Source organism: Dendronephthya gigantea, unplaced genomic scaffold (genome assembly GCF_004324835.1).
Source record: "Dendronephthya gigantea isolate DGI-Jeju-01 unplaced genomic scaffold, DenGig_1.0 000001F, whole genome shotgun sequence".
NCBI lineage: Eukaryota > Metazoa > Cnidaria > Anthozoa > Malacalcyonacea > Nephtheidae > Dendronephthya > Dendronephthya gigantea.
Genome location: NW_021163011.1, coordinates 261,296 through 277,151, shown reverse-complemented (window position 1 = coordinate 277,151; position 15,856 = coordinate 261,296). Strand labels below are relative to the sequence as shown.

The window sequence follows — 15,856 nt, the reverse complement described above, 5'->3', positions numbered from 1 at the left end:
GAAAAACTACGATGAAAGCGGCAAGTAACACTCTGAAATGGCTATTTCCGAAGATCTAGAGCATTTTAATTCCAAGAAAATTTCGCTCGGCGCCAAACATGGTGGCGCCTTGTGAAATTAGCCCCCCAAAATAGATTATGTTCCGCTGCCGCCCCTGGTATGCAGGCATTAAAATAGCGTGTCGTTGTACACACTTTGTGTCCTTGTAAAATGCGAATGTGTTTTTCTAAGTTAAAAGTGTGTACTTGAAACTAATGGACATTGTGATTGTTTATAATAACAGGACAGAGTAAGACTCAGTGAGAGAGTACGCCTATGAGAGGAAGACTATATAAGAAATAGCTATTTTCAAGAAACAATATAAGAAACAATTTTTTTGGACGTGCGTCCCTCCTCATTGAGAATCATGCAGGCCTTGTTCTAAATAAAACCAGGCATAGCGACAGTGCGCAAATCTGCCTCCACATATTCATTCTCCAAGCGATAATTTCCTCTGAAATGTGTCCTTGTGAAAAATCTTTATTTTAATGACTGAGCGTATGCAAAGCTGATTGCTTAATACACGGACAGAACGATGGGTTTTGATTGGCTAACGTACATAACAAAGGATATTTTGAAAGGTCGTTGGCAATCTTCAGCGATTAGGTGGAATCAACCGTGGTGCTTGCAAAGTAGAAAAATTAAAACGTCCCGCAATTCGGGCTGTGTCCTTCGAATTCGTTTCATACAAAAGCAGAATCCGCACCATCAATGAAACTGTATATACATCCAACCCTTTTAATACAGCGACACTTATTATTATTAGTGAACACTTCTGTGTAAACTAACTAAAAATTACCGAGAAAAAGCACACTCGCTCGACATACTCTGTCAAGAAACAATAGTTACGAAGGTCTGTGTTCAGGCTAGACAGCCAGTGACCACTGAGCTATATAGCTCAGTACCAGAGGCCCAGAGCTTTTCTAAAATGACGTTACAGTTACATAAATTGTATAATTGCGCTTTTTTGTGGTGACAAAATTTCCTTAAAATAATCCCTGCTATGATCCCGGATCATATTCGGTACTCTAGTCTAAACTATACTTGATGCTTATATATATATATATATATATATATATATATATATATATATATATATATATATATATATATATATATATATATATATATATATATATATATGTATGTATATATATATATATAGATATATATATAGATATATATACAGTCGTTATCATTAAGGTTGTCCATGTCAATATATATACAAATATATAAATATCAATCACGTGACCATTAAACATGGCTTATTTAGTTCACTTACGTCTTTTTCTTTATTATTATTAATCTTGTTTAACTTAACTATGACATAGATTTCCAACGATTTCCCATAAAATTAACGTATGCAGTACAATCACGTGATCGATATTTAGGTATTTATATATATTTCCAGGTGACAACCTTAATGATAACGACTGTATATATATTTTACTTTCAACTAGTATCTTCAAATGACTCTACAAGAAAAAGCGAGATTTATACCCTGCATAACAACCCAAAGTTACACAATGCTCTTCACTACAACACTAGCTCGCCTACTGCGATTCGCCTTCCATCTCTCGGGGGACTTCAATTTTTCTCATGGAGCATTCTGATAATGAACCTGCACAAGAAATGCGCAAACTTCAAGTGAACACGTCATCAAAGTTATCATGATTGTTCGAATTTATTTACTTACATACATGCACAGACTTTATTAAAAAACACGCTAAAACCATTACAAAGATGCGCTACCAATTATGTTATACAATAGACCTTTTTCATAAGGACGTCAAACGCGAAAAGTCTGATGTTACACAAAGTTTGATTGGCTCGGTAGTTTTGTCGAGTCCATCAAATTTCGTGTAACAACAGGCTTTCCTCGTTTGACGTCATTATAAGAAAGGTCTATTATATTAACTTTGGCGGGCATTGCGGTGTATTTTACAGGTTAAAATGATAAATTTGCCAGGCTGAAATATCAGTTTAGCCCGCAAATTTAAGCCAATCAGAAGAATGACTAAACTTGTTTACCATTGCATAATATTATATTTTATACAAAAATTGCCCTTTAAAGTTAATATAAAAGTAATATAGTTGATGTTCTTGGGCATAAATGTGTATGCAAAGGACAATTAAGAGACACTGAAGTACTGTTCTATCAGTTTGCTGCGTGGGAGTCAAACCAAAACCTAAATAGGGCTGGTTTCTTAAGATCGACAATTTTTACGAACCACATTAAAATGTTGCGAATGCTAATATACCAACCTCTAATTGGCCTGATTTTGGAACTCCACACAACTTTTGTAGTTGACAAACTAACTCTGAAAATGTTGGTCGTTTCAAAGGACTTTTGTACCAGCAGCTTGACATAATATTTGTTCTGCATATATGCACATATATATGAAAAGAATAAAATAATCTGTAAATTTGGCATTGAAACGATCCACTATAGTGTGCAGGGAGAATTAACTTCGTCATTTCGACACACACCCTTCGCCTCGAAGAAAATTTCTAAGCTATAAGTTGAGACGTTTGGACCAGGAGGAATTATGGAAAGGTTGCGACCATTTGGGTATAATTCTAAATTTTTTATTTTTTATTACTCATCTGCCAGTAGGCGCATGAGGCCGTAATATATTAATCAGGACATTATTGGATAAATCCAAATAAATAAATTTCGGAGAGCGGTTCCTAATGGCCCACTTAGGTTTCAGAAGCATATGAATTAAATTCTGGAAGCAAAATTTGGAATCTTTGGACGCTAAGGCCCGTATTCAAAAAGCTCACTCACACTCACACTCATTGAGTGTGACATATAAATTTTGTTAATGCTGATCAATGAGAAAGTTTTCTCCCAATAGATGAAAAGATATAAGGTAAGTCACTGAAAATCAAGCCCCTGTTCGGCTGAAAATACCGCCATTGAAACGTCATGAGAAGATTAAGATCTCCCACTCAATGAGTTTGAGTGTGAGTGAGCTTTTTGAATACAGGCGTAAATGTAGTCAAAATGTATTATCATTCATTACGTAATCTACAAGAATATTATCATTGATAGGTTTACTTAATATTTATATTATAATAATATAAAGATAATTATCATAAATGGTTCGGGATATCATGCCCTCCGCGTTCTGAATTTGATTTATGTGCCTACAGTGTTTTATCCTGATTAAATACTGCATGGAAATGCATGCAAATCTACTGCCTACAGACCCTGGGGTCGGTTGTTATAGAAAGGCGTTTACAGTACTGTCCAGGTAAAACCTCGGTCTGACAGACTGTTGTTCAAAACATTTGGTTCAGCTGTTTATAACATTTCGTTCGGAATTTTTTTTTCCTTGTGGTGGTCTGCGGTTTCTATCTGTCGACCCCAACCGAACCGCAACCGCAGTGTTAGGTTATTTCTGGAAGTTCAAAATGGAAAACAAAATTATCTGTTTATTGAACAATTGAGCTGAAATTTTTCGATGTAAATAGTGTACTTTTCAATGGAAGTACATATTCAATGCATAAGATGCAGGTTAATCGCCTTTCGAACAACCGGTCCCTTGTGCATAAAAATTCGCAGAAAGGTTGTTTAACTGAACTTAATTCACGTCAAGTTTGTTTATGCTTACATTTCTTGAGGACAGTGCATTGGAGGTTCCATTCTTTTTTCGTCTAACAAAGTTTGAAGAACTGACGCAGGATCAAGGTTTGGATACGGTGTTCCACCTGAAGTGAGAAATTGTTAAGGACAACCTAGAAATCTCAATTACCTATTTACAGAAGATGAGAAGAAGTAAACGTTTTGAGCGTTCCCCAAATCATTTTGCACACACTACGATTGTAGAGTTAGAGCATAGTGCATACATACAGGTGTAAACTTACCTAGAGTGAACATTTCCCACAAGACAATGCCATAAGACCACCTAAATCAATCATTCAACTGATTTATGATAATGATAATTATGACTTATCATTCATTGAGTTATATTACTCTTCAATCACGGCAACTAGAACTAGGGAATAAAGTAGCCTCGAACTAAAATAACGTAAAGATTCGAGGCTAGAGCAGCGAGAACCTACACCAACAACACAAATATGACGAACATTATAGTAGTTAAAACCGTTGTATGTAAAGGCCGGTCCTATATACACTACCACACGTGTGAATAAAAATAAAACACCCGATAACGCTTGTCATAGAAAACTTATACTTGTCCGTAACCGGCGTAAACCAAAAAACAGAAGAGCACATGCTTTTTAATTTGTAAAGGGAATAACTGTTAAACTTTAACATGTTATGAAAATAGAAAAAACTTCTTCTAGACTTCTAGTCAAGACAATCCTGGCGAAATCCCTGATTATTTCCGGTCGAATGTAAGTTTCAACAGGTTTTCGGCACACACAAAACATGCAGGTTCAGTGGCGAATTGGCAAATCAAAGTTTGACTTTCCGCTTTCCGTATAAAAGATTAGCTACAACAATGACTTACACGTCAGTTTTCTCGTTAAATACACGATCTTGTATCGCTTCAATAGCCATCCATTTGATAGGAAGTAACCCCTGAAAATTTATATGCGGTGAATAAAGTTAATCTGCATGTGAAGTTAAAAATGCTTCCCGCGGTTGAAGATATAAAATTTTCTTTCTGCTAAGAAATATATTTTGCTATAACTTATATAGAATTGATTTTATTGAACCGCAACATTAAAGTAGCAACCTACATGGCATCTAGAGATCCCACTCATCTGTTGGACTGATGTTCCTAAACGCGGTGAGGTCCTCAAGAGTTCTTGTTGGCAAAATTTAGCAACGATTTTAAATAGGACCTCTTGCATAATAGACCAACTTTTGATTTAGGCGACAAAAAGGGAATTTCCGAAAAATGCATCATAACTAAACTAAAACTTAGTAAAATTTCCAAGTTTGGCTGCAAAATATTTTTTGTAAAGTACCGAACCCAAGAAGCCAAGCGAAGTTGCCAAATTTTGTGGTCTTTTGTATTAAGCTATAATAAAACCTGGAACGCTAACTCCTCATTTTGGCTGCAAAATGTCTCCGTACCACTTGACATTTTGCAGCCAAAATGAGCAATTAGCGTTCCAGTTTTTATTATAGCTCACGGTCGGTTTTGACTTGGACAAAAGCCCTACAGGGGCGGACATCTTGGTGCCATTTAGGAAGTTTATTTTTTATTTGGCATAAATCTTTTTTACAACACTCATTGCATGTGTGCATGGAGATCTATATATAGTGCGCGTGTTATATCGTATATATTATACCAACCGAAGTTTTCTTCACATATTCCAGGTCATAGTACACATCGCGTGCCAAACCGAAATCTGAAATCTTGGCAATATACTCCTGGCTTATCAACACATTGCGGGCTGCTAAGTCGCGGTGAATGCACTGAAAGGAAGAGTAAATTTAATATTAGCACAATTTAAAACTTTGTTATGATTTTATCTATAAAATTAATGACCTTATTTAACCGACTACAAAAACTTGGAGTCAAAATGATCGAACCTTAGTTACAGGCAAATACCAACAATAGCTAATATAGCTAGAGCTAGTTAAAAAGATTCGATTTTAATTTCACTTTTCAAAGCAAGAAGAGCTTTTTAGTAAAATTCCGACATATTTGGCTATTTATACTTTTTGGTAAACGATATCACAACCCTTCAGCGTTGTTTACATTATAGTTCATTGACCGACGTGCTTTTCTTGCACGCATTTTCAGGCTTTTAAGGTAGCTGCACTAGATGTGACACCATTCGTGCCCGTTAGCTTTTATATATAGTATTTACCTTTCTAGAAAGTAAATATTCCATTCCTTTGGCGATATGTAGAGCAAAATTTGCAATATTTATGACAGTAAGTTGGCCATTGTCAATCGAGTCCTTCCATTCTGGTTCGTAAATATCCCGTCTTGTTCTGAGAAATTCCTTGAGATTCCCATGAGGACAATATTCCAGGATAATGAGAGGTGCAAGATCTGTATCAACTAAAAAATATAATATCCATTCCTTCAGTAACTGTCTTGTTGCCCTAATTTACCAGGATGGCTAAAAAAAATTAAAAAGGTGGGAATGGAACTGAATTCGAAAGTTCATTGTTTATCATCATAGATTCAACATACATAACGAAGCTCAGTTATCAAAATGGATAGTATAGATCTATCAGTACCATGCATCTAGATAAAACTGGCCATGGTTTCATACAGTACTATACCTCAAAATTTTATTTCTCTATTTTGTAATTATAGAATATTTTGCTGTAACTATATTATATCTTTCCACGAATTCTAGTCTGAGTTTGGGGTTTTTTTTGTTCACAGTATACTAAGAGAAAAATCGTGCCTAATATATTGCCATGTTCTTCTCGCAAAAAATGTGAAAATCTAAAATATCATTATAGCCACAAATGGATCATGTCCGGTACGTTAGAGCGATAAAAACTCCGTTTATCTCAGTATCAATTTACTTCTACCTTTGGTAGATGCACCAAGTATCCGAGGTAGCTGCATTTTCATGTTCACCAACGTGAATTAGACTGAATTTTTATTTCAGATATAAGATCAGAAAGTTCCATTTGTGTCGTAATTGCCTATACATAGTACTGTATACTATACCTCAAAATTTTATTTCCCTATTTTATGATTATAGAATATTTTGCTATAACTATATTATATTTTCCCACAAATTCTAGTCCGGGTTTGGTTTATTTTTTGTTCACAGTATATTAAAAAAAAATCGTGCCTAATATATTGACATTTTTTCCTCGCAAAAAATGTGAAAATCCAATCAAATTTAAAATATCATTATAGCCACAAATGGATCATGTCTGGTACGTTAGAGCGATAAAAACTCCGTTTATCTCAGTATCAATTTACTTCTACCTTTGGTAGATGCACCAAGTATCCGAAGTACATTTTCATGTTCACCAACGTGAATTAGAATTTTTATTTCAGATATAAGATCAGAAAGTTCCGTTTGTGTGTAATTGCCTATACAATTTGAAAAACATTACAATAATTAATGTGCCTTAATGTTTCTAAGTAGGCAGATAGGTAGGCAGGTAGGTTTACAAGTGGGTGGGTAGGTATAGGTAGGTAGATAGGTAGGCAGGTAGGTATATAAGTGGGTGGGTAGGTATAGGTAGGTAGATAGGTACGTATATAGGCGTGTAGGTAGGTGGATGGGTAGGTATAGGTAGGTAGATAGGTAGGTGGGTAAGTATAGATAGATATAGAAAGTGAAGATTTAATCACGTTAACAAATAGTGCATGGCAAAGTCAAACCAACGTGAATGCAGTTTTTTTCCTTTTCCTACCTTTGAGTGTCTTGACTGCGGTGTCGACAACATCGCCATCGTTTATACTGACAGAAAAACTTGGTTTCTTAACACGTCTAAGTGAAAAGCGGTGTTTGCGTGGGGCATCTCTTAATGCATTTCTTTGCTTCTGAAATTGTGCCATCCCAACCGCACGAGCGAAGTACACAACACCGAAAGCGCCAGAACCTAATTCGTTTTCTAAAATTGCAAACAACGTATAGAACTGAGAATTTTGCATGTGACGCACGCAAGACAAATCTTGCCCGCACAATTTAACATATTTACACCCGGCGAGTCGTGGGTAAAGCTGATCGACAAGAGGAAGGGTTTCAAGATTGCCACCAGTTTTGAAGCTCGTTATACCATCGACAACTAACAACATTCAAGAAAACTAAACATCTTGACTCGATCTTGAGAACATATTTCTTACCTAAAAGGATATTCTCTCTTGGAAACTCCCACTCTGACAAGTATGGCAACTTGTTTGTTTGCTCGTGGATAAATTTACCTTGATCGAGTATCTGGATGTAATCTCTGTAATGCGGCATCGTGCAGAGGTAAAAGCCACCAAGCATTTTCTTTCTTCTGTAGAGAATGGCGCCGAAGCACAAGATGAGCAAAGCGACGATACAGGAAACGACGATAATAACAATCAAGTACGATTCTGACAACGATTTACCACCACTTGTTAGATAAAGTGCTAGATTAGAAAAAGGTATAAATTAATTATTTCTAAATTTGAAATGCATTCAGTGGGGTTGCAAGACTCAAAGAGAGTCAGCCCTTAATATACACTGCTTCGGTTCTTCATTTTTTTCGGTATTTTATAGTCAAGATCTGACTGTGGCATGAAGTTTTCTCGAAGACAAAAATGCAGGATTTCGTCTCCTACCTTCTCTGTTTGTTTCGTTCAAAACATCCCAAGTGAATGCATCAACTCCTAAACTGTTGTTTGCCACACATTTATACAGCATCTTGTAAACCATTTGCCCTTTCACGCGCAATGTGTTTTTGCGTACAATAATGGCAGTCCTGAGGCGTGCAGTAACGTCACTCCATCCATGCTTCTCGTTTCTGTATTTCCACCGAATGGTAGGTGATGGATTTCCTTCATCCACCTTGCACACCAGATTCAAAGGCGAGTTTTCTTTTACGCTTATCATCTTATTTCGGGATGGCTCATGAACGTTGATTTTTGGTTTCACTACATTGAATTAGAGTACGTATTAATGGATGGGCAGCGTGCTTGCACTGATGTCACGAATTTCTCAGTAGCAAAACCTTTTAGAAATGACAGGGACCGCGGGGCAGGGTGGCTCGCCGGGCTTTAGCCCCACCAATAATTTTTCCGTAATTTAGTCTTTGATTACGAATATTTTTTAGTTCGCTCAAATTTCAAGGAATATCTTTATAGCAATTCAGTGTATTTTTTCTTACAAGTATATGCAGTGTATCTTATCTTGAATGCTATCGAAACTTTTACTTCTTCAAAGTATATTTTAATAACCAAACAAATGAGTATTTCAACGATATCTGTCATGATAAATCCGCCATGTTTACAAATGGATTGAAATTAGTTATGTTCAGCACATAAATATGTTTGGCCAAAATAAAGAAAAAAACAGACACAAAAAGGACAAGCATTTGACCATTAAAACAGCGCGGCTATCCATTTCGAAATATTTGACATCATAACCAAACATGGTTATATTTTCCGGTATATTCGACCATGTTCGAATATACAATTTATACCCTTTTCGGTTTCGAATATACCTTTTCCGGTGTTTCGACCATGGTCGAATATACCGTTTTCCGGCCACATTCGACCATGGCGAGCATAGCGTTTTCCGGCGTATTCGACCATGGTCGAGTATAGCGTTTTCCGGCCATATTCGACCATGGTCGAGTATACCGTTTTTCGGCTATATTCGATGCTTGCAAGTTGCAACTTAAGTTGCAACTTAATATAAATTTATATCGATCTTTGTACATGAGCACCAAACACTTTACAAAGCATGGTTATATTTTTCAATGTTTGTATATGAGCACTATAAGCATGCATGCTTGCAACTTTACATAGGACAAGCATTTGACCATTAAAACAGCGTGGTTATCCATATCAAAATATTTGACATCATAACCAAAGCATGGTTATATTGTTTAATGTTTGTATATGAGCGTCAAACATGCCGGGGCGGGAACTTTACAAAGTATCTATTATTTCCCATTTAAATTGAGAGGCTTAGCGGCCATTTTAGAGGCCTATGTATATTTCAAAATTTTCCCGGACTCTCCTAGCAGGCGCGCAGTTCCGACCCCCAGTAATACGAAAAACGCTCCGCGGTCCCTGAATGAGATATTATTGTGATGACCTTTTTAAACAACCAATTAATATGGAAAACGTAATTACCCAAAATGTTAAGCGAAAAATTCGCAGTAGCTTTTCCGTTCATGTTCTCAGCCACGCAATGAATCCTTATACCATCGTGAAGTGAATATTTCACATTGGAGATATAAATATCTGGAAAATGATCTTTTGAATTATTTACAATGTCATTGACGTCTGCATCACTCTTAACACTGTGAAGTTCGCATTTAACACGAGGTTTAGGATATCCGATGGCCATAATTGTCATATTCCATGATTCTCCTTCTTCCAGTGTTACCACGTTTGATGTTACATTACTTATAACGAATGTTGGTTTGACATACTCTATTAAAATCATAAAGAATTAAATGATCGATTGAAGTTTGGAAAATTGGTGAAAAGGATAAGGATAATATTTTAGTTGACGGGCAGAATCCTAGCTATTGACGTTTATGCGTTATAAATGAAACTATATCGATGGACAGTAATGATCATTGTGTATCCGAGACCGGTTGTACGATCGTTCTAAAATTGCCCTTTGTTTGGTATAACTTTATTCAATTAACCTTATTATTATATGGCAAATGTCACTTCCGGTGAAATGGAGCTCATGCAGTGATTAGCTGAAAAAAATTTTCAACGCTCCATTACTCTCTCGTAATTAATGGACCGGCGTTACCGGCGATCCATTACGAGATGAAAAACAGAAAAATTCTGAATGAAAAAGGCACAAATAAATGCTCAAGAGAAAATCTAATTGATTTTGAAATTAATAAGACGTTTCCAGACAATTAGGTAAACTAAATAATTCAATATTTCGTGTTTTTTTTTCAAATGCGTACCAGGCTACTAATATACGAATTCATGCATTTCTTTCTTGTTTTAAGTGCAAATACACGCCTTATGCCATATAATAAACTTTTTATTAACCTTGCTTGCTCGGTCTTTACCGAGAAATATCGGACCTCGATCTTTTTGCACAAACCTCACTCTTTGACATCGGTCCGATATTTCTTGCTAAAGACCTCGCGCTCGGTTAATAAGAAGTTAGTAATCTTAAATTATGCATCCTTCTTAATTATTTTTAACTCAGATGAAGAGCTGTAATTTTATTGCTTAGTTTTATAGATTTCACTCTACAACACACCGTTTTAAATATATAAAAAGACTAGCTGGTGCCGCTTTTAGTGGGTGAAATCAGTTACAACAGTCCACGTAATTACCTTTGCTCGCGAGAAAAACACTGTCTTCAGCAGTCCATTTCACAAGAGACCTTTCAGCAACACATATGTACAGACCGCTTTCACTTTTGCCGAATTTATTTATGGTCAAAGATCGTGTCAATCTTCCTTTCTCACGAAAATTTAGGTTGTCACTGGCAATCTCTTTGGGTTTGCCACCTGTGGAACTTCCTTTAAACCAAGCAAGACTGTAGCCTTTATCTGATATTTCACATATTAGTTTCACTGTAGCATCAAATTCAATAGAGCTGTTTGGTTTGTTTTTGATAAACGGATACAGGAACGCTTTTCCATCTGCGAAGAAGAATATACAAAGTAAGAATGAACGTGATAAACGAAGGAAAAGTATAACAAATTAGGTAAGGAAAAATAACCATATATACTAATTTATTTCCATTTAATCGCAACTAGAAGCTATTTTTCATGCCGTGTGAAAGAGTTTGGATGTAAATTTTAATCAACCACTTTTACATCGTTACGACATGGAACTACGCGACTAAATTGAAACCATGCAGGCTTGACGAATGTTAAACGACTGAGGTGATGGAAAGTAGGTATTTGGTTGCGCGATAAATGTGAGCGTGAGGTGTAGTGGAGTTGATGGAAGAGGGTTTAGTTAATTGGGAGAGGGGTGAGGTTTAGTGGGGGTGGGCTGAGGGCGAAGGGAATGGAAACACTAGAGTGAAGGAATGGTTAATTTTCCTGAACATGTACAAGTTTAATCTAATCAATACAAGACACGCGAGAGTAACTTACTCATGTTAACCTCGAGTCCTCCAACCCGCTTTGTTTTTCCACAAACATCGCAAGAATACGATCCAGCATCAGTAACGTTTATGTTTGTCAAATTAAACATATTGTTTTTCATTCTTAATTTATTTCCATCAACGATTCGTTTTGTTTTCGAACCATCAAGAGTTGTTTGCCAAAGTGTCGTCACATTAACGTGAGGATTATTCACGCTACAATCGAACGTGTACCATTCTCCAGAGTATCGGTCATAACTTCGTTTAGTTTCTTTTTTTTTCCATTCTATGCTGTCTGAATAGAATATAAAATTATTTCTTACAAATAGTGGTTTGGTACCCATAGATTTCGATCAGTGTTCGATATATTAAAAATGACTGTTAATAAAGCCTCGTGCATGTGAAATGGCCACGGGTACCCATGCATTTTAGCCGTGTCGTGGTAATAAATCGATTGTAGTGTAACCGTATTAAACATATACTTAAAATATTTTAAACATATTTGTTTCCATTCTTAATCTATCTCCATCAACGACTTGTTTTGTTTTCGAACTATGAAGAGTTGTTTGAAGAGTTGTTTGAAGTGTCACATTAACATGAAGGTTATTCACCCTACAATCGAACGGGTACTATTCTCCAGAGTATCGTTTACTTGATTTAGTCCCTTATTGACTATTTATTAATTTTATGTTGTCTGAATAGGAGAAAATACGTTTTCTTGCTAATAGTGGGTTGTACCCCCCAGGTTTCAGCAAATTGTTCGATATATGAAGAATAAATGTTCAAAAAGCCTTAGTACAATTAGAAAGGGGTAAATATTTAAAATTCTGCGTGGCCAACGATGAGTCGAGCAACCTCAGATTATTGAACGATAAGCCGAAAACTGAAAATTATTCGATATAAAAATGACTAAAAAAATTGAGATACGAAGACAATTGCTAATACTAAAGATTTTGTTCTTGTGTAAATATTCTTCACAAAATAGGGTTCCTGGAAGCTTCAGTTTTATATACAGCCCAATGCTCCTCGGGTTCAAGTATTTTGGCTGAAAACTCTGAAAAATAATTGGGCTCCGAGGAAACGTTGTAATATCTATTAACACAAACATTATCATCACGGTAGTCAGCTGCTGTCGTTCACTGGTGCTCATGCAGTGAGTTCACTTAAATACAAAAAATCGCATGTTCCTGTTCCGTATTACTAAAGTACATTATTATCCATCATTTCATCAAATATATCATTTTTGACCCAATGAATAGAGTGATGCATAATACTAATACGCTGGAAACCCATTGACGCATCTAAGACAGAAATATAGTAACTTGCCTGTATCTCCTGTGCAAATGTTGTTTTGATTGGCATGCAGGCGAGAAAGAGCTGATAAATAAAGCAATACCAGTATAAGAATATGTAACCCAATTTCCATATTTCTTCTGCATTCGAATCTTTCTCTCTTTTTCTGAAAAGGTAATACCAAAAACAACGGTCAATCGTGCATCACGCGCGGCAGTCGCTAAAAGATTAATTCGATAACGTAATACATACGATCATTAGAAAATACTCAGAAACAATAATAGCGCTTCATAATCGATATTTTAGCCAAGCTGTTTCGCAGCTTGATTAAACTAAGGGGTTTAGTGATTAGAGCTCTACTATATATGTGCTTATAAGCGATAAAACCAATAGAGCGAGGATCTAAAAACACTGAAACTTATACGACCCCAGCTCGAGTATCTCAACAAATTTAAATCCATGCTTCGTTAGTTTGTGAAAAAATTTGCTTGGTACATGCTGAAACATAAAAACAGGCAGGAAATGCTAAATTCTTAATTGTTTTTAGTTGTTTTGAGTATCCAAGAGATAAAAAAAGAACCGTACTTTTGGCTCATTTAAAGAATTAGTCAAAACGGCGGTCGCATGTGTGTCCACTAATTTGAAATATCTATGCATATACTGGCCTTTGACTTGCATTGAGTTGAAACATAAAATTCGATCCAGACACATATTAGAAAAACCGCTTTACAACATCTCGGTCAACTGTTTTCTTTCACATTACATGCAAGCTATTTCAACAAGCCCGCCAAATATATAATTTTCCGCTACTTTTCTCTTGGTCAAAATTTCATTAAAAAAAATTTCATTAAAAATATTACTCTGAACAGCTTTTGTCGCGTAGAAAACCATGTAAATGTTCCTAGGCCTGGAAAAATAGGGAAAAACCTTAAAGAAAATTTCAACATTTATTTTTTGAATGAAATTATACTTTTTGCAAAGTTTTTCTCAAGTAATACATAACACAATTTACATAAAACAATTAAAATGCCTTGTCTGGCGTCGATATGGCGTGATAATGCGTTCAAAGGACGCTCAATTAAGAACATTTGATCACGAACGAGGGCCGCGGAGAGGGGTAGGACTAAAATGCGGATACGGATTGCGGATGGCGGATTGAAAAATGCGGATCAAGTGATAAAATGCGGATGAGAGGATAAAATGCGGATGAGGGGGTAAAATGCGGATGAGGGGATATATTTCGGATCGGGGGATAAATTGTGGATGAGGGTCAAAAATGCGAAAAAAAGGGAAACGATTTGTATATGTGAAAGCTGGAATTTTAAAGAAATAAATATATTGCCTTTCCGAAAATTTGTTTATCACCGCAATGACTGCCGCTGTGCCGCATGTGTTTTCGATTTCGTGCAAGAGAGAATCTGTGGATTTGGAAAGGCATTTCATTTCCATCGATGTCTGTTTCTTTGGATCATTTTGAGCGAGTTCGCTGCAAATGTTATGCTATGGTACTGAAATCTGGTCACCATCCAATATCTCCCTCAAGGTCAAAATATACAACGACGGGCGACAAGATTAATCCTAAATAAAAGTAGGTGAAATCTTACAAAGAGACACTTTATATTTTGGACATGCTGAGTTGTGTTATGACAGAGAAATTCGAGACTTGTTCTTCTTTTATAAGGCGCTATATGCCTATATGGTTATAAGTAATTATGTTAGTTTTATAAGTCATGATCGTTCTCGACTATAATGTTCAATCCTAGTCTATTACTTCAAGTTCTGTTATGCAGAACACTACATTCAAGAACTCTTATTTTAATCGGACAGTTCATTTATGGAACTCAGTGAGTAGAAATGCTTGACCTATAATGGCTTTTAGACTTTATCTAGTTTTAAGAACTTTCTTCGTCAGACTTATTTATTGTTACGTAGCTCTGTTTTTAACCCAGATATGCCATTTACACCTGGTCTCTTGATCGTGAGTGCCCATGCCTCAGAAATTAGAATGTAAATTTCTTTGATTGAAGTAAAGTTCGTTTTGTCTATGCCTAGGTCTTTCAAACCAAGTTACAATTTTTCTAATACCTGTCACAAATTATGTATTTGAATGATTTTGTGGTTATTGCGCAAATCAAGCTTTACCTCAACAATAGTTATATAACGTAATGTAAATTGTAATTGTAATGTTTATAAGAGGGGGGGAGGGTGTGTGCCCCGTGCGCGCACTTTTCCTTTTGGGTAACCCCTTTATTGTTATTGTTAATGTTTCCCAATAAAGTAATAATAATCGTAAATGGACGGATGACAGTCAAACAATAAAGGTGATAAAAAGTTCGTTGACAAGGCGACAAGTTGTGAACTAATTCATTGTGTGAGTTTCATTGAAAAAGGAGACGTCATAAAAACAATCATGATCTCTGTGCAAGTTAATATTTTCCGGGAGATTACAGATGAAATCCTCCTGGGTTGATTAATGAATTCAGTATTTTATTCATTTGTCGGGCGTGACATGTCGGGTTTTTCCTTGCTGTTTTGCATTTCTGCAACGAGATGACTGTTCGATGGCTGTAATCTGGTTGACTGTTAAAAGAAGGCAACTAACGCAATTATTCTCATTTGTGCGAAGCAAACCAACCAGTTTTGATTAGCGTACTTAGTACCATGCTGAAGCAGTTGACGCTTTCCCATTATGTCTCTCAGTCTATCTTCAGGATTCACTGACACTAGAGTGCCTTAATACTGCTCGATACGGACTTCCTCCGTCATATGGTATGCGAAACGAGGCATAGGGACCAAATATGTGCACGCTTGAGATCATTCTGGAAAGCAACGTTTAGTTGATATA

At 36.1% G+C, this 15,856-nt stretch overlaps 1 protein-coding gene across 1 annotated transcript; it reads right to left on the bottom strand.

Annotated features, from left to right (window-relative positions):
- Positions 1-1,444: 1,444 nt before the first annotated feature.
- Positions 1,445-11,732, bottom strand: LOC114530400 (fibroblast growth factor receptor 1-like). The gene is made up of 14 exons (XM_028552025.1): positions 11,729-11,732; positions 10,955-11,266; positions 9,774-10,076; positions 8,256-8,567; positions 7,794-8,063; positions 7,361-7,561; positions 6,927-7,034; positions 5,836-6,032; positions 5,315-5,437; positions 4,521-4,591; positions 3,913-3,953; positions 3,660-3,756; positions 2,305-2,419; positions 1,445-1,660 (listed from the first exon to the last, which is right to left on the bottom strand). The coding sequence occupies exons 1-14, from the start codon at positions 11,730-11,732 to the stop codon at positions 1,637-1,639; spliced, it is 2,178 nt and encodes a 725-aa protein (XP_028407826.1). The 3' UTR covers positions 1,445-1,636.
- Positions 11,733-15,856: the final 4,124 nt, after the last annotated feature.